Source organism: Pangasianodon hypophthalmus, chromosome 23, assembly GCF_027358585.1.
Source record: "Pangasianodon hypophthalmus isolate fPanHyp1 chromosome 23, fPanHyp1.pri, whole genome shotgun sequence".
Taxonomy (NCBI): domain Eukaryota; kingdom Metazoa; phylum Chordata; class Actinopteri; order Siluriformes; family Pangasiidae; genus Pangasianodon; species Pangasianodon hypophthalmus.
This window is the reverse complement of record NC_069732.1, coordinates 3230001-3248937: the sequence shown is the minus strand read 5'-3', so window position 1 is coordinate 3248937 and position 18937 is coordinate 3230001. Positions and strand designations below refer to the sequence as shown.

The 18937-nt window shown below is 37.6% G+C and overlaps 1 protein-coding gene across 1 annotated transcript in view; it reads left to right on the top strand.

Moving 5' to 3' along the window:
* Nucleotides 1-18937, top strand: part of tbcd (tubulin folding cofactor D) — a 56408-nt gene that overhangs the window by 20849 nt on the left and 16622 nt on the right. The window contains exons 15-24 of the mRNA XM_026945971.3: nucleotides 8115-8172; nucleotides 8293-8322; nucleotides 8579-8664; nucleotides 12211-12291; nucleotides 12399-12472; nucleotides 13464-13581; nucleotides 15783-15843; nucleotides 18147-18169; nucleotides 18272-18303; nucleotides 18645-18707. Of these exons, the coding sequence (XP_026801772.3) occupies nucleotides 8115-8172; nucleotides 8293-8322; nucleotides 8579-8664; nucleotides 12211-12291; nucleotides 12399-12472; nucleotides 13464-13581; nucleotides 15783-15843; nucleotides 18147-18169; nucleotides 18272-18303; nucleotides 18645-18707 (626 nt within the window). The remainder of the gene's footprint in view (nucleotides 1-8114; nucleotides 8173-8292; nucleotides 8323-8578; nucleotides 8665-12210; nucleotides 12292-12398; nucleotides 12473-13463; nucleotides 13582-15782; nucleotides 15844-18146; nucleotides 18170-18271; nucleotides 18304-18644; nucleotides 18708-18937) is intronic.

The following is an 18937-nucleotide window of genomic DNA, read 5'->3' as shown; positions in this document are numbered from 1 at the left end:
TCATTTTTTATCACGTTCTAAATATTTTTTCAGGTGATTTATACAAGTATAAAGTTTAAAAAAAAATATTGACTATTGCACCTTTAAACTGATGCATTTAGAAAATCCTGCTGATGTTTTCAGCCGCAGTGTCGTCCTCCTTTACTGTCGCCATCTTACTGTTTTTAAAAAACGCCCCGTGACCTGTATTAGCATTACATCACGTACTGACAGCGATCTTTAATCTATGCTCATCACCCAGTTATCGCTGTTACACATCCGGGTTCGATCTTTTTAGCCCCAAAATGAGTCTGAAATGATGAACAAGCACTCCTGACACACAGCTGTTAAGACACATCAACAATGAACCTGACTCAGTCAATACACTCCTCTGTGAGTTGTGTTTATCTGCATAGTCGCTTAACACACTTTATTTATTGATATAGTGCTCTTTTAAAGTGTAGTACACAGAATGCTAGAAAATACATTATGCATTGCGCATAAATACATTAAGCATTTTTAAAACAATAAACAAACAGCAGTACAGATGAATGTGTTCAGGAATTTTAGGTGTGTTTGCACCTGAGAAACCAGGACCAATTTTAATTCCTGTGCTGCCGTGCCAGGCTTTTTTGTACTTCATGCTCCAGGGTAGATTCTTCCTGTCTTTATGGACCAAGAGCTGTTGGGTGGAGCTTGTTGTACTCGACATTGCTGATTGGTAAAATGCAAACAATCTTCTTATCCTGTTTAGCAAACAATAAATTACTAACACGTGTTTTATATTAGAGACAATGCAGCACAAGACGTCATTTTTTTACAACACAGTAAACGCCGTAAAATTTAATTACACCACAATTAAGTGCTGTCGAATTTTGGATTCTGATTGGTCGGAAGGTGTTGATTCATTTTCTAAAGCAGCAGCTCTGACAGTAGTGCAGCTGCAAGTCACAGGTTTATATTAATGCACTCGTCCTAATGCGTTATTGTTTCTATAGTAACAGCTCGTTCACAGTGACTTGCACGTCGGGAACTCCAGATAATGTATGCCTATAGCAAATGGGGGGGAAAAAAAAAAGGTGTTGTTATACAGCAAAGAAAAAGGTGTAATTGCTGACATGGTGCATTTTTCTGTACGGAGACGATGATTTAACATTTATGGAAGGAGTCTCCAGTTTTCCAACACCGGAAGGTTTACGCTTTGCAGTTTCTCAGTAACATGACAAGCTGTGTTTTTTTTTGTTTGTTTTTGTTTTCTAAAGTCTTATTAACTTCAGGAGACAGGAGAAAGAGAGGCTGGTGAGGGAACGGCTGTTTATAGTGTAAGTGATAATGCGGACGTTCAGCAACATTAAATTTAACTATAAATGGATCAAATTTATGACGTCATTCTGTAATGAATATAAAATGATAATCGTCAGCAAATTGCTGTGGTATTAGAGGAATAAAATGTGCTGTAATAGGAAAACGATGGAATGATAATATAATTATAACTTGTATGCATCGTAGTGGAACAAACTTGGACCCATGCTGCATTGGACTAAAAGGTCTAAACTCGTAATTCCTCATAATTTCTGACGTACGACTAGGAAAATCCAGACTTCTCAGAACGGGCTCCTCAACCCTGAGTTCAGCAAGTGACGTCAAATCAAAATGGCCGCCCGCAGCGTGAACAGTAAACAAAGCAGCACTCTTTACTTTTAAATGAGTTATACTGTATATATGAGTATTAGCTATTCTGAGGAGGAAAATATACGTCACTCATCACAGTTGCTAACAAAATACGAACGCACAAAGGTTGAAAATGATGTAAAAATTGCTGACTTCTCACTTCCGAGCTAAATCGAATGAAACTTCAGTGTAGGATGACCTTCATATTCAGCAGCGTTGCTTTCGGACTTCAGAGCGACGGAAGGAATCCGATACTTAAACCGTAAACTAGACTTTGTGGGTTTGCGTTCTTTAGTCAGCGAGGTCTGGAGCCGCCAGGAGAACCTGTTTATTCGAGCCCAACACAAGCACCTTTGTCGCCCCTCGGATTATTCACTAAATAACCTCAGACTCTCGCCGTCATAACCTCCAGGCTGTGTTTTCACCCAATTAATTACAGCTAGAACTATTCGAAGAACCCACAGAGCTGAAATAATTCCATACGTCGCTTTTCCTCTCTCATTTTTATGCATCAGTTTATACTACAGGCGCCCACGAAGCTGATTTACAGGCCTGTAAGTGTGTAAATACCTTTTACGGAATTATCTTTTGTCTCTTTTGCAGCAGGCATGTCTGTTTGTTGCCTAAAACCAGTTTTTAATGCCTCTCCCAGTACTTAGTCTCTCAATCACACCCTTTAATTTGTTCTCTGACTAGTTTCTATGTCTGGTGTGTGTGTGTGTGTGAGAGTGTGAAAAGTGATTAAGGAACGCAAAAAAATTACTAAATAATAAAATACCAAATGTTATGGGGGGGAAAACACAGATATATGCAGCAAGGTCTATTTAATAAAGGTGGTTATAGTGTTTAAATTAACCCTTTCATGCCCAGTGTCCACAGTTATGGAGAGTCCATTTAAGGCTGTTTTTTATTTTTATTTTTTTTAAATATATAATATAAGATATAAATCACCTTCAAATCCCTTGAAGCCATTAATATAATTTTTTTAATCCAGTATTTGGCATTCTCAGTCCAGCATGTCTCTGGTTTTCATCTTTACAGACTTTCTACACATTTTTTTGTTTGTTTTGCACCAAACTCCAGTGAACGCTTGGACTTTTTAAAAAGTTTCTTTAATTTGATTTTTTTTTTTTTTTACCTCTGAAATCATCTACATCATGCAGCACTGCTAAACCGTGGAACTTTTGTGCATGGAAAAGAATATTGCTATGTTTTGTTCAGAATGATGTTTTGTGTCATTTCAGTCATCAGCGTTGCGTTTTAGACCTGACTCTGAACAACGATTTCGTTTTAAATGCGTTAGAATAGTATTTGTTTTTTAACTCAGGTGTAATGCTTTATTATTTTTTTCTGCACATGGACAATCCGTTTACTTTTTACTATAAGTGATAAGTTTACTATAAGTAAGTTAAAATCTGTATGAGGTGCAGTTTTAATTAATGAAAAAAACAGCTAAAGAACATGGATATGTTTTTAAATCATTAAAATCTGTATAAAGATTATATGTATATGTATATGTGTGTGTGTATATATATATATATATATATATATATATATATATATATATATATGTATATGCTTCATATGCTTTACGTAAAGTGTATTGTACGTTTACGTGCAATTACTTAAGTGCAAAAGTTTGCATCTCCTAAGAAGTTGAAGAATTATCCGTTATAGCAACAACATATTTAGTTTATTAGATTTCAGTGTCAGACAGTGAATGTTAATATCAATGATCTTAATGATCAAATGTAACGATCAAGATTAGACCAGTTTAAAAGTTTTCACACACACCCTCCCACCTCCTAACCAACTGCATTAAAAAAAACAAAAAAAAAACATAGAACGTATTAAAATAAATTCACATAGAAAAGTAAATTATTTTTTAATACAATTTTAGAGATTCACTAGCGATCAAATTTTACATTTAAAAATATTAAACAAACTATAAAACAGACATGAGTGTCCAGTGATACCTCAGAAAAGTCCACCCTGCCATAATTCATCGAGATATTGATTTTATAGCTCTATATTGCTGAGCTCTACCGAGTGCACCTCAGAGTGTTCGATATTAGAAGACGAGGTAAAAACTAAGCGCACTTTCAGGCTCATTTAGCCTCCACGACCCTGTGCTACGTTCCCGTCTCTTCATCCACGATGGAGATATTCACAAAAATATATTCTAGGAATTTTTATTGTACTTGTTGTATGATTTGATTGTTGTGTTTTAAGTCCAGGCAGGAGAAATTGGGGGGAGAAAAATTGGAGAAATCTGGAGAAAATTGGAGAAATGTTTGCTTTTATAGTCAGAGATAGCAGAGTTGAAATTTTAACATCTCTGATATTTTTGTGAAGGACATTCCTCTTCTCGCTCATGTATAATCCTTTCTGATTCCAGTTTCATGAGCTGCAGGTGTAATGGTGTTCTTGATCTCATGATTTATTAATGACAATCACAGGCTCCCTTTTTAACATTTACAGGAGGACTTTCCAAACCAACAGACCGTGATTAAGTTTTCCTGCACCTGTACTCACTCAAAGATATCACTGAGTGCAAAAGTTTGCACCCCTAATGAACTGACAAAAGGGAATTTTTTTTTTTTTGTCTGCAACGAAGCAATTATATTTTGTGTCTGCGAGTACTGACAATAAAAACTTGACTTTTTCTTTTTTTTTTTTTTTTTTTTTTTTTTAAATAAGTTTCTCTTACGTGGATCAGAGAACTATTTCTGTTTTTTATTTTTTTTTCGTCTGTTCCTGACACTAAAATAGAAGGACCTATTTCACCTGTGGACCCTTTTGGTTCTTCTCAAACTATTTTGATATTGATTTTTCCTCGTCACGCTGTAGTGTCGCTGTAGTGTCGCTGTAGCGTCGCCTCACAGCTCCAGGGTCCTCAATTCGATCCCGAGCTCGGCTTTCTGCCCGCGTGCATTTTATTTTATTTTTTCAGGTTCTCCAGCTTCCTCTCACTGTCTGAAAACATGCTAGTGGGTGGTTTGGCAGCATATAATTGTGTGTGATGGACTGGCGTCACATCCAGGGTGTATTCTTGCCTCACACCCAGTATTCCCGGGATAGGCTCCGGATCTACCACAATCCTGACCAGGATAAAGCTCTGACTAACAAGGAAATTTCATCTTAAACTTCATGAATTATAATATATATATATATATTTTTTTTTTTTAAATTTTCACTTTTGTCACTTAGTTAGGGATGCTAACTTTTGCACTGAGTGCTATCTTTGAGTGAGTGCAGGTGCAGGAAAAATAAATCACTGTCTGTTTGTTTGGAAAGTCCTCCCATAAATGAAGGCTGATGATGAAATGTTAAAAAGGGAGCCGTGTGATTTGTCGTTGCGCCTTCCCTCCTCCCCTCCCTGCTCCAGAGGCAAGTGTGGACTCATCCACAACCGACTCTTCTTCAGTTTGTCACTCTCCCCCCCTCCAACAGTGATCCGTTTCCTCGTGCGCTGCCAGGTTTCGGCTTGGTCGCTGTGGTTTCGGTCACCTTCTCGCTCGAGCTTGTTGCGTCCTGTCGCCGCTTCCCAGCACCCTCGTGCTCTCGCTCGCTCTGCACACGCTCCAGTTATGACTGGATCCTTTCGCACTTTCAGATTTCACACTTTTCTTGTGAACCTGGAATCTGAGGTCACACCTTCATTGCCTTAAAAAATGCCAGTCAGATCAGATTTGTCAACAAATCGTATCAGACATGTCAATCCACCAAGCCGCGAAACTGATTTGAATAAACCGTAGTGAAATGTTACATTTTAAACCCAAAACAACAACATGGAGAAGGTGTGGAGGCGTTTCTTTTAAAATCTCCATCTGTTTTGTGTCGCTCCAGGCCATCCGTCAAAACCTTCACGGACAAGTCGGTTTGCGTAGTGTGTTTTTTTTTTTTCTCCTTGCATGTGTTTCCACGTGCAACAGCGCCAGCAGCACATCTTCCTCAAGGCGTCGTGTCTTTCTGTGTGTGTGTGTGTGTGTGTGTGTGTGTGTGTGTGTGTGTGTGTGTGTGTTGTGGGAATCCCTCGCGGGCACGTTCACACAGCATGTCAGCATGGAGGGTAGAAAGAGAGCCAGGACAGGGTGATAGGGGCGCTACGGGAAAGGAAAAAGGGGAAAAAAAAACAAACAAAAGAACAATTTCCTCACCATCAGAGCTGAATGTGCTGCTGCGGGACGAGTTATTGTCACCCATCATGCAGCTCTGTTTAAACATTGCACAACATCGCCATTCCCAGGTGCCGAAACTCATTAGGCTAATTCTGAAATGAGGTCACGGTTTCAGTGTCAGCTCTCTGACTAATAAACTAATCTTAAAGGAAATTGAGGAATGCAGGGAAAGTGTTTCATCAAGTCTCTTTCTTCACACCTTGCCTTTCTAATACAAAATAAGAAGCGTGCTCGATGAACTCATCAGGAGCAGCTCTTTATCTGCAGCTGAGAACTAATCTTTACTTCTCTTGACTTAAACACAGCTGTAATGCCAGCTCCAGATTTATTAGCACCCTTGTTAGGAGGAAAAAAAAAAAAAAAAAAAGAATGATGGAAAAATGCCATTAATTGGCTTAATCTCACACTGAAATGTGCGAGGTATCTAACTTTTAATCGAAGTCAGTTTATTCCAAGGAAATAAAAATGTCAAAAAGAAAAGGCCAAACATACAGGACATCCAGGAGAAAAATAAAAAAAAAACGAAAGAAAAAAGAAAGCTTTTATTTACAGAAGTTGCTCCATGTGTTCTCTTTCACTTTCACGCAGAATTATTTGGATTTGGATTCTTCCTTGTTCCAGATACATAATGGTCTGTAAAAATATTAAATTATACAGTTCTGTGCAAAAGTCTTAGACACATGCAAAGAAATGCTGTAAATCAAAGATGCCTTCAAAAATAATGAAATTAAATGTTTCGACATTAAAAAAATACTATAAAGAGCAGTAAACAGTAATAAATGAAACAAAGTCAATATTTAATGTGACGATCCTCCGCTTTAAATAAATAAACCAGTATCTGAGGTGCAGTGTGTGCAGTTTTATAAGGAAATGAGCTGGAAGTGTTACTGAGCATCTTGCAGAAGCAGCCACAGTTCTTCTGGAGACTTTGACTGTCGACTCGCTTCTTATTTCTGCAGCGAAACCCAGCAGCCTTCATTCTGTTTTTATCTGAAAAGTGTCTCTTATGGAATCTGCTGCTTTCTTTACTGACATACAAACATTTTTCTGTAACATTTCATTTTGTGCTGGAAAACTAATGTTTGGAATCTGAAATGTTTTTGTACTGAATCAATAATGTAGAAGTCAGAAAATAAACATCTATAACAAAGTTTGTACTAAAAAAAAAATAAATAAATAAAAAGGGGTACCAAGACTTTTGCACAGTACTATACATTAACCCAGTGACACTAATCTTATAACATGGATAACGTGCCAATCTATCATTTAAATCAATTTAAAGTGTGCTGTTATAGGAAAATAATCAACAGTGGGATTGAAGCATTAATCCCAAAGTTGTTTATTTTCCTGAAGTGTTTTATTCTCCTTGTACCCCAGTGATTTACCAGCTCTGATCATTTCCCAGCAGTTAGTTCTCCTCTATCACACGTCAGCGACCAACCCGGGAGGGTGAAGGCTAACACGTGCTTCCTCCGAGTCACGTGAAGCCGCCAGCCGCGTCGTATCGATGCGGCGTGTATGTGTCACAGGGTGTAACGTCCTGCACGAGCTCACAGACACTCACGATTGGCTACTTTTGCCGTGATTGACAGGTGTGAGAGAGTATGTCCCTCCCACCCAGAGATCACAGTCAATTTGCGCCACCTGGGAGCCTCAGCGCTCACAATTTCTATGTATTTATTCATTTGTAGTTGCATTTAATGTTGTAGAACGTATACGAAACAAGTTAGTTCCTGTTATCGCTCATGTTTTAGCAGCTGTAAACAGTTGTTCCCTCACCAGCCTCTCTTTTTTTCTCTCTCATATAGACAAAAATATCAGCGCTTGTCATGTGACCCGAGAAACCGCAAAGATGTTACAGAAGTTACAGCTTTACTTCTGACACTGGAGACTCCTTCCATAAATGTTAAATAAGCGTCTTCTTACAGAAAACTTCACCGTATCAACGATTACATGGGTGTTTAAATGAGTTTATGTTCAGCGTCCTGTGTACGAGGCCCTGTGAATGAGCTGTTGCTATAGAAACGATAATGTATATAAGCCTGTGATTTGTAGCTGCTCTACTGTCAGAGCTGCTGTTATAGAGAATTAATCAACACCTTCTGACCAATCAGAGTCCAGAATTCCACAGCGCTGTGGTGTAACACAGCAGTAGCGTGTATTATGGAGGTACAGACACGACTGTTAAGGCACTTGCGTATGTACACGAGTGTACATCTGTAATACATCTGTAACAGTGCAGCATCCTTTCTCTTCCTCGTTCCCTTTTTCTTCTTCCCTCAGTGCTCTGGTCATCGTCGCCCTTTTCGACCGGAACGTCAGCTGCAGAAAAGCTGCCTCGGTGAGTAGGTTTTTTTTTTTTCTTTCTTTCTTTCTTTTTTTTTTTGAGGACCCGCCGTGTCCTCTTTTCACCTTTGGTGTAAAATAAAAAAAAGCTAAAACGGTCTTTTCTCTTTTGCAGGCCGCTTTCCAAGAAAATGTCGGCAGGCAGGTAGGAGCAGAAACCAACCCATACACACACACACACACACACACACGCTAGCTTCAGTTCTCAGGTTAGGTTCCGTTGCATCTAATCACATCTTTGGACAAAAAAAGCACACGAGCAGCTGAAGCGTAACTGTAATCTGAAGACCTCGCACGTATTTACTGTTAAAATCACATCCCATTCTCCAGATTTTTTGCTCTGCTCTGTGTTGAGTGAGAGGATTAGCGGCCATCATGAACTCTGAGATTTCTCTCCTCAGGGCACGTTCCCACACGGTATCGATATCTTAACAGCCGCAGACTACTTCGCCGTCGGGAACCTGAACAACTGCTACCTGACCATCAGGTAAGAGACGGAGACGGCCGATGAGGAAAGAAAGTGTGAAAAAGTAAAACAATTAGATATTAAAATAATAAAAGTGCATTAAAAAAAATCTGAAATGCAATCCACAAAAATCTTTTTTCTTTTTAGTAACTTAAATATAGCACTGGTTTGAATTCATCACTGAAATATTGAAAAAAAAACTGGAGTATCATCAAATTCAACAAAATTTCTTTTTAAAAATATACGATTGTTACTCGTGATTTCTAGATAGTTTTCTCATTTCAAGCTGGAAATTTTCTTACTCCATTGGAAGATAATTTTGCTTATTCGCTTCAAGCGCTTCAAGCAAATAAAAATGGCCACTTAGCAAGTGAAATGATCTTAAATATATTACAATAAACCAAAAACCAAATATATAAAAATTATTCAACTTATTTTTAGACTCATTTCAAGCTTGAAATGTTCTTGTTCTATTGGCAGATAATTTTGCTTCTTTCACTTAAATTTAGCGAAATGACCTTTGACTATATTCACGATATTTCTACTCTCATGGTTTGGAGTGCAACAGAATAAAAATTTCCAGCTTGAAATAAGGTCTTATATATGTTCTATAATAATCTCATAATGAGAAATATCACATAACTTTGTCTTTATTCGTGATGTCTTCACTTGCTAAGATATGTTTTTTTTTTTTGTTTTGTTTTTTTGCAGGGATGCAAATTTGTCCGAATTAAAATCTATATCAGAATTATCAGTAGTTCCTCGATGGACAAGCGGGTTCAACAAACTAGAAAAAGAAAAAAAATTGACTCCCTTATTGACTTTCACAATCCAGTGAATTCCGAACTTGAATTCCGAACTCGTTCCGAATCCTTCGTAATCAGGAACACGCGTGTTTATGAAAACGCTGCTGAAACTGAGCAAAATAAAATGTAGCATAACTCTCATAACTGCTATAAGTAACAGTGACCTTGCAACATGTTCTGAGAAAAATAAGAGAGCACCACGGTGCGTTACCAAAATATGGGCCAACAACTGACAACTAACAGAAGCATTTTTTTAAAATTACAGGAAAAATACGTTGAAAACAGGGTGGATCATGGTGGCTCAGTGGCCAGCACTGTTGCCTTGCACCCACAGGGTTGGGGGTTCGATTCCCACCTCCTGTGTGTGTGTGTGTGTGTGTGTGTGTGTGTGTGTGTGTGTGTGTGTGTGTGTGTGTGGAGTTTAGATGTTCTCCCTGTGCTTAAGGGGTTTCCTCTGGGTACTCCGGTTTCCTCCCCCAGGCCAAAGACAGGCTGATTGGCATCTCTAAATTGTCCGTAGTGTGTGAATGGGTGCGTGAGCATGTGTGTGTTTGTGCCCTATGATGGGTTGGTACCCCATCCAGGGTTTTCCCACCTTGTGCCCGCCTTGTGCCCCGAGTCACCTGTGATAGGCTCCAGGCTCCGCTACGACCCTGTGTAGGATAAGCGGTACGGAGAATGGATGAGAGAATACACTAAAAAACTTGACTTAAACCAAACGCTCAGCTTTTACACAAAAATCTCTTACACTGCCAATATAATAATATGAGTATACAGTAAATATAACAAAATCAGTCTTAACCAAAAAATACAACCAAGTTTCTTTAAATGTAAACATTTCCATTTAAAAAAAAACATAATCCAATTCCAAACTCCATATTTCCATAATCCAATTCCAAACTTTTCCATTTGTTACATGAGATGATATTTTTTTCTTCTGATAGCTGATCCACCGTTTTTTGTTTTTTTTTGCTGGTATCTGATCGGCGCCGTCCCAAACACAAAGGCTCTAGGATCAGCTCTGAGTAAGATGACCTGAGATAGTCGCACCGCTCTGATTGTCATTCCATAATAATAACCGTCATTGTGATTCAGAAGTGACAGGAGTGTTGCCAAGCAAGTGTTGAGTTTGATATTTAGCTTTTTGTGTAGCTGTAAAGTTAAATCAGTTTCAAACATTCCTGAACATCATTCATCTGTACTTCCTGCTGATACACAGCATTCCGATGCACGGATATGATCAGATCTGATTGACACGATGCTCGTAGCGTCCATCAGATTAGCGCTTAGCCGCATTCCTGTGAGACTAGCGTGCGGTGTGTTACTGAGATGTGTGCTTGCTGTCTCGGGAGGCGGGGCCGAGATGAAAGAGCTGCAAGCTGATTTACATACAGGAGCTGGAGGTTGAAGGGCAGGTCTGTCTTCCCTCGGGGTAAAATGCCACTGGGCGAGCCGTCGAGCTGCCACTTCAGTTCACAAGAGCAACAATGTGGAAAATTCTAGCCTCGGGGAGCAAAGTAGACACATCCAAACGTTATTTAGTCGCCGAACCACTTTTCAACAATGGAAAGCATTGTTTTTTTAATTTTTTTTTTATTTTTTAATTAAATAGAAGCTCATATTCAAATCAGCACCGTAGACACTTGATTAGTGTTTAGTGATGCAGTTTGTGCTGTTTAGATTTGAATATAACGTTGATGTGAAGCATGAGTAGGAATTCGTAAACACCTAAACCTGGCATGAATGGAATTTAAAAAAAAAAAAAAAAAAAGTCTGCGTAGATAAACAGCAGCATGGAAAATTTCTTTTGTGTAACACTTCTTATTACGCTGGATAACGTCCTCTACTGTTCGAACCAGAATTTTCTGTCTGCAAGATTATTTTATATTGTTTTATATCTTATTTTTTTTTATTGTGTCTTATTTGATCTTGTTTTATTAATTTTATTTTATTTTTACTGACATGACCGTGTTTTAGATGACTATAAATTACAATAGCATATGTTCAAATTGTTTATAATCTTACTCATAAATTCAGTCTTAAATGAAGCGTGTTGAACAAATTTAGCCTGTGATACCGGCTGCGACATAAATCACTGTGTCTTGCAGATTAATAATTCACAAATTAAATGTTGGTTAATAGGTTACAAATAAATGATTTAGGAATTATTTGGCCTTGAGACTTATTTAAAGTGTGTCTTGCTGCAGAGAACCATGGCTTTCTGGGGGAAAAAACAAACTTTCAGTTGCAAATCCACTCTTAGATTCACAGTCTAGTAGTAACGCTAAGTAATGCACCATCCAGATCCAAAAAAAAAAAAAAAAAAGGTATGGACCTGAATGTCAAAAAATGAAGAATACTGTCAGATCTGTTAGATATAATATTTGGCTGCTGAGATTAATATTCATAGGTTAATATTAATATTCAAATAACCTGAACCATAAATAAAATAATCATAAATATAATCTTAAATAAAAACCTAATTTAGATTATCCATATTGGGACTTATTTATCTATCTATCTATCTATCTATCTATCTATTTGCTCATTTGTTTATTATATTTTTTATTGACACCATGGCCACCTCAGGGTTGCTTAACGTGTTGTGTGTTCTCGTAGTTTATTGTGTTAAGATTTCAGTGTTATGTAACGCTGAATCCTGATTAGGAATCAGTAAACACTTCAAGCGTGTGTCGATAACGGTGTAATATTTCTATGAGTAATATCACTACCTCTGCTCGTGTTGTTTCTCTTCTCCCAGCGTCTACATCGCAGGTTTTGAGGAGTACACCAAGCCGATGATCGACCACCTGGTGGCCAGGAAAATCAACCACTGGGACGGGTAAGGAGGAGGAGAACACCTCCGTGTGTCCAGCTGTGGTTTTGAAAGAAACGTCACTAAGGCGTGGGATTAAGAGTTTTGTTTTGTGTGTGTGTGTGTGTGTTCAGGGCGATCCGAGAGCTGGCCACCAAAGCGCTGCACAACCTCACGCCACAGGCTCCGGATTACATGGCCAGCACAGGTGATGATCTAGAAGTAGTCTTACAGATTCATTTCTGGATTTGGGAGTTAAATTTTCGTCCACATGCTCGTCTATATCCAGCGTTATAAATCTTGATAACACAAGCTCTTAATTACAGCACGCATTTTAACGAGATGTCACTCAAAAATGTTTGCCCTCGCCCAATAAAAATCAGCAGCCAATCACTATATGAGTCTGGAATGATTATCAGTTGCGTAGATGTTTTGAACTCCCCAGTATTAACTGGAAGCCCCGCCTACTTCTCTCCTTCGATGCCGTTGCTCTCGTCTCAACGTAATTTTTGCACTGATGTGACATCTTCACTTTCTGTCACGGTAAAAAGAGACTTTTTTTTTATGTGAAATAAAATCTATCAATGTACTTAGACTTAGCTATCATTAGCTAAGTAAGTTGGGCCTCATTTATCAAGCTGGATGCGAACGGATTTCTGCGTAAATAGTTCATACGAGCGTTTAAACAAGAAATTTGGTGTTCACAAAAGCCCATAAATTTGGAAAAACGTTCGTATCCTACTCGTGCTTCTTAGTGTGTGCAAATTTATGCAAATTTATGCATAAGAAGACTAACTAATGTAAACCTCGACTTCTGATTACTGCACTTTTATATCTAGAATATACTGTTGAGTTTAAATCGCTTAAGAAGTGGAGTCTCTATCAAAAACACATCCTCATGCTAGTTCATTAGGTAAAAAGATGGTTTAAAAAAAATGGCACATTTGGTTTTTTGGCCTAAAGAGAAACAAGACTGAAAGATTAGACCAAAAAAAAAAAAAAAAAAAAAAAAAAGATCAAATACGTAGAAGTCAAATGTAACACGTTATGCGTAATTTTAAGTTTTTTTTTTTTTTTTTTTTTTTTTTGGGTAACGGTTTAATTCCTCCTCCATGTTGAGACTACACATTATTATTGGCATTCTCTGTGATAATGATGATGATGATGATGATGATCAGTATTACTTTCTTCTCTTTCAGTTCTTCCGCAGCTGTTGCCGATGGCGACGGGGATGGACATGCATGGTCGCCACGGAGCGATACTGGCCTGTGCTGAGATCACACATGCCCTCTATAAGCTCGCCGCTCAGAGTGACAGGTGAAGCCCCGCCCATTTCCCCTTGCTAATTATGAGTAATCCTTTAATTACAACATGAATTTAGGCGTGGATTTGGATCTCGTTATACAGACAGGTGACGAATTACAGAAAAAAAAACACCACATAAAGTGTGTTAGTAAGGTGTCTTGTGATCACAACCTGCCAGAGCAGCTTTAATGTGCCTTTAATGTGTCACTCTTCTGTGGAAGAGTTGGGCAGAGACATCCTGGAAAAGGCCACGCCCATCCACATTGAAATGTTTTGTCATGGAATAAGGGTGATCAGTTTAAGAGAAGAGCTGCAGGAGTGATGTGCAGCGAGCCTACCTGCTACACGAGGAGATAAACCATGTGAGCAAAAATAAATACCCCCTTAATAGAGCCACCAAGGTTTTTCCTTTAATTTGTCACCTGTCTGAATTTTATGTTCATCGGGACAGAGTGAAATCGGGACAGCCGTTAGTGATGTGAGGTGGGCGGGGCTAAATAATAGCACTTAACCATATGCAAATGAGAAGGAAAGAGTTGTGGCTATGACTACAGTGAAGTAATATTTGTTTTATGGGTCAAGATATTCGTTCGTAGCTCCTGAATATGAGCCAGTCCTACGGACGTGAGTGTTTGATGAACCTAACATAGAAATATATACTTTTTTTTTTTTTTTTTTTTTTTTTTATATAAATAGACAACATCAGTTGTGAAGAGCAGACATTTGTGTTTCATTCTAATATCCCATTTTTACACAGATTTCCTCAAATTCTTTTTATTTTAGCAGGAATACATTTGATTTGTATTCCTTTTTGCTTCCTTATCGATTTGATATGTTGATGAGATTTTTGGCGTTTACACCTACGTGTCACGCCTGACTCAAGCTGAAAAGGGAGGTGTTCGTTTGGGATATGTCTTTGCCATGCTCTTTGCATGAGGAAGTAAGACAAAATCTAACAATTATTACACAATAATGGGTTCATTTGGACTCTTTTCAGAAGGAACGATAAAGGAGTAAAGCTTGAGGTAATAGTTAAGGTGTGTTAGGCTTCTGGAGACACAGGAGCGTCCACGCCTCATTATCAGGTGTGTTTGAGACAAACGGTTAGACAGATCAGACACTAAATTATTGTATATTAAATATCAGGAGGCTATTCACCTTTTCAGAGATTTTTGCTTGTCTGTGCCCACATACCCTCCCATTAATCAGTTAGTAATAAAATATGTGTCATAAAGACCAATACACAATAATATCGCTCGTTGTGGCTGTACAGACTTAACTATACATGCTACTACAGGGGAGATTAGCTTAGATTGTCACTTTATCAATGCTCTGCATCAGATATATAAGGAATAAAATACTAGAGAGTATGCTATTATGGAAGAAATAATGAAGCAGAGTTACTGTTACCATACCAAAGTTGATTATTTTCCAATAACACAACATCTCATAGTGTTTTATTCCTCTTATACCACAGTAATTTGCCCACAATTGCAGTTAGTTAGTTATTAAAGAATGACACGTCATACTTATACTTTATGCGTTTATAGTTCCATTAAATGTTGTGGAATTAAGAAAAGTTAAACTTTTTTTTTAAGCTGTGGTGATCATGGATAGTAGTCATTTGTTGACAGCACTTGTTGCCAGAATGACTCTGGCTTATCTAGATATTGTTTTGCATACATCAGACATTCACTTTTGTGATAAGGTCACAGGTAAGGATTCCTTCTGATGACTCTTCCATGCAGATCATGTCTGTGCAAGCAGTGCTCACTCATATGTCAGCTAAACCTTCCTGCAGGTCCTCAGTGTCAGTTGGACATTTTGCTTTGCCTTTATTGCCAGCACACGGACTGTTTATGTGGAGCGTCTGCTGTACGAGTCCCTGTGAATGAGGTGTTACTATAGAAACGATAACGCATTAGAGTGAGTGCATTAATATAAACCTGGAATTTGCAGCTGCTGATTTAAAAAAATAACCAACACCTTCTGACCAATCAGAATCCAGAATTCAACAGCGCTGTGGTACAATGTGCTAGAGATTTCAACCAACACATAACAACAAGAGTAATGACCTAACAGTATTGTGTGTGTTTCGTTTAAATAAATTGGTATAGTTTTATAGTGCGATGTCGGAGCTGTTTCCAGGAAGATGTTTTGTTGCTTGTTTTCTTACGCATCACTATACTGTATGTATGTTTTTCTTTTTCCAGACCGGTCACTGACTTCCTGTCCTCCGAATCCATCGAGGGTCTCAAAGCCATTCACCAAATGGTCAGCAAAATTTACTCTTTATTTTTTATTTATTTAATTTTTTTTATCTTTCCCGTGTATAACATGAACATTACACGTGTAACACATGTACAGGTGTAACACATAGTACTGCCACCCAGGTGTAATACTAATGTGCTGTACTAAACACACACTTTTGACATTCAAAAGCATTGCATGAATGTTTTATAAACTAAAGTTTGGGGATTTCAGAGCTCGTGAATATTGACGTGAATGTTTTTAGATAATTACGTGACTCAATCTTTATGTGAAAGTGAGTAAAGAAGCCTTACTTAGTCATCCTATTTGTGCATGTTGGTACTGTTCGCTAACAGCACACTGATGATGCTTTATGTCATCATCTATGAAGTATTAAGCTGGTAGTTCATCTTTTCGATCAGTTGGATGTTCCTTAATGGAAGTGGTGATCCATTTCTATAGACTACTATATGTAATGTACGATTTTTTAAATACAAAGAAACTAGAAACTGAAAGAAACTTATTTGGAAAGAACAGATAATGTGTTCTGTTTCACTGTTCCTGATTTTTTTTGTCTGGTTTGTTGTCAGTGGTTTGCTCCAGGAGCTTGACCTAAACACCACCTTATACTACCCTACCATATTTTGTTACAAACCGCTCCAAATTTCACGAAAGGAATCTTTTATTTATAGAGCTGCCACTACACATAGCTCACGCAGACCACACACTGTGAACATGACAGCATATTCCTACTGAGGTCTCCAAAAAAATACTTCAGTTCATTTAAAAATATTAACTTGTACTTTCATTACAGAGGTTGTCCATCATTCTTCAACATTATTAAATGAAAATCTTTTAGGGAATTATAATTATATTAGATTTTATATAAATATATTGTAATTATAATGCCTCTTAAAAGACTGCAGTTTGGCTCGCAGCAGCAGCACGTGTCGAGCGATCTTTCTGTAATGTAAAAAAAAAAGAAAAAAAAAGCCTGAATTAAATCTTATCAGATATTATTTGGTAGCTATTGTTGTCAGTTATAAACAACAGTTCCCTGATTTGGGAAAGATGGTTGTTTTGAAACATAGCTAGCTTGTTTACTCTGCCACATCAGATAGAAAACTTGCCAGAAAGTTCCACAGAGCGTCTGTTTGAGATCGATAAAGAACTCGAGTGATGTAGCTGAGGCTGAGGAACTGTACAAGTTCAGGAGTTGAATAAAGTTACGTTCTGCTGATTGCTGTTGGTTGTTCTAATTCGTGAAAATGAAAAGTGACTGCTTTTTCCTGCAGCTGTTTTTTCCGGCGTGTTTCTGGGGTCATAATTGTGGGGATCACGTTTAATAATAAACCACGCCCACTTTCCGTTCAAATCTGTGTTACATTGTGTTATACCAGTGTTCCCAAGTTCTCAAAAAGAATTTTGTAGTAGTTTTTGCATTTATAACACTAGGAAGCACTGTTAACACCTATTACACTTATAAATGACCTGTATATTTATATATATATGAATGTGCTGTGAGTAACTTAATCAGATTAGGATGAAAAAATTATTCTCTACGTAGTCAAACTACAGTACATGAAATTATAAAATTATTATTTTATGTTATTTGTTTTTTTGTTTTGTTTTGTTTTTTTATATAATTATTATTATTATATGTTTTATTTATTGCCAGTGCGGTTTTGAGAGTTGATGTCCTATTAAATGGACTGACTTATTAATAATTAATAATATATTTAAGTAATGTTTTTTCATTAATTTGTAGTTTCCAAAATAAGTAATGCTTTTAATTCATGCTTTTTTTTTTTTTCAAGTTTCAAAAAGCCTAAAAAGCAAGTAAAGTATTATAATTTGTGCAGCAGTACACAAAGGTAATTAATAATCAATTTAAAAACCGGCACTTTAGTTTCAGTTTTTTGTAATTTTATTTATTTAGTTAGTTTAGTTTCTTCCTTTCTTTTTCTATTTTTTTTATTTGTTTCCGTTTTGGCCAAGAATTTTAATTTCAGTGCCTCATTAATTGTTTGCCTTTTCACAATTAATTAATTAATTAATTAATTCTGATACGTGCCTATTTCAATCTAATCTCCGTTAAATGCATATTCTCCAGCACAACGAGTGTCCGGATTCCCAAAGAGTCTGTTTCTCTAATTTATGTCGCACTTTTAAGGTTTTCATTTGACTCACCCTCGTATATTACCCAACAGACCGTTTCTGATTTTGTATCGTTAGTGCAGTTTGGACTCTTTTTCATTACGTTTGGTTTGTATTTGAACACTGTCTACTCACTTGAGCTCTCTATTCTTCCTGTTTCCTCCTCACAGCTCTCAGACAGGAAGCAGTACAGGTGAGCGTCTCTACAGACTGACACACAAACGCATTAGCCTACATTTAACCAGCACTAAACACGTGACTTCTTTATCATCATTCTCTCCGTGTTTCTCCACAGGGGGTTTGGTGGAGAGCTGATGAGGCCAGCAGGTAAAATTATAAATCATCCTTTACTCCTTAAGCTCTGTGTTTCTCACTTCTAATGCAAGCTCGTGGAAAAGCTCCTGTGTCAAAGCTAATGACATGCAAATGTGCGTAATGTCACTCGTGGCAGTCATATTAACGAAGGGCTGAACGCAGTGTTTGTGTCAAACTCATGGCATTAGGAATAAAGGAAATGTTTTAACAGAATGAAATGTCTGTGAAGTGTCACTTTTATAACTTCAGTTAATATTTAGTAATTAATAAAGTATAGCGTTTGATATACAGGGAAGATTTGGGTTGTTATTACACTGAGACACTCTCCTCCTCCTCCTCTGTTCCATGTGCAGTGTGTCTCCTCATCGAGAAACTCTCGCTCTCCAAAATGCCTTTTAAAGATGATCCAGTCATCAGTAAGTTAACTGTCTGTGTGTTTATCAATCCATCTGTCTGTTCATCTAACTATCCTTATCTGTCCACCTATTCTCTATCTGTCAGTGGGTTTGTCTATCCATCTGTCCGTCTGTCAGTCTGTCCATCTGACAGTTTGTCTGTCGAGCTGTCAGTCTATCGCTCTTTCTGTCTGTAAGTCCAGCTTTCTATCTGTCTGTCTGTATGACCGTCTGTTGAGCTGTCAATCTGT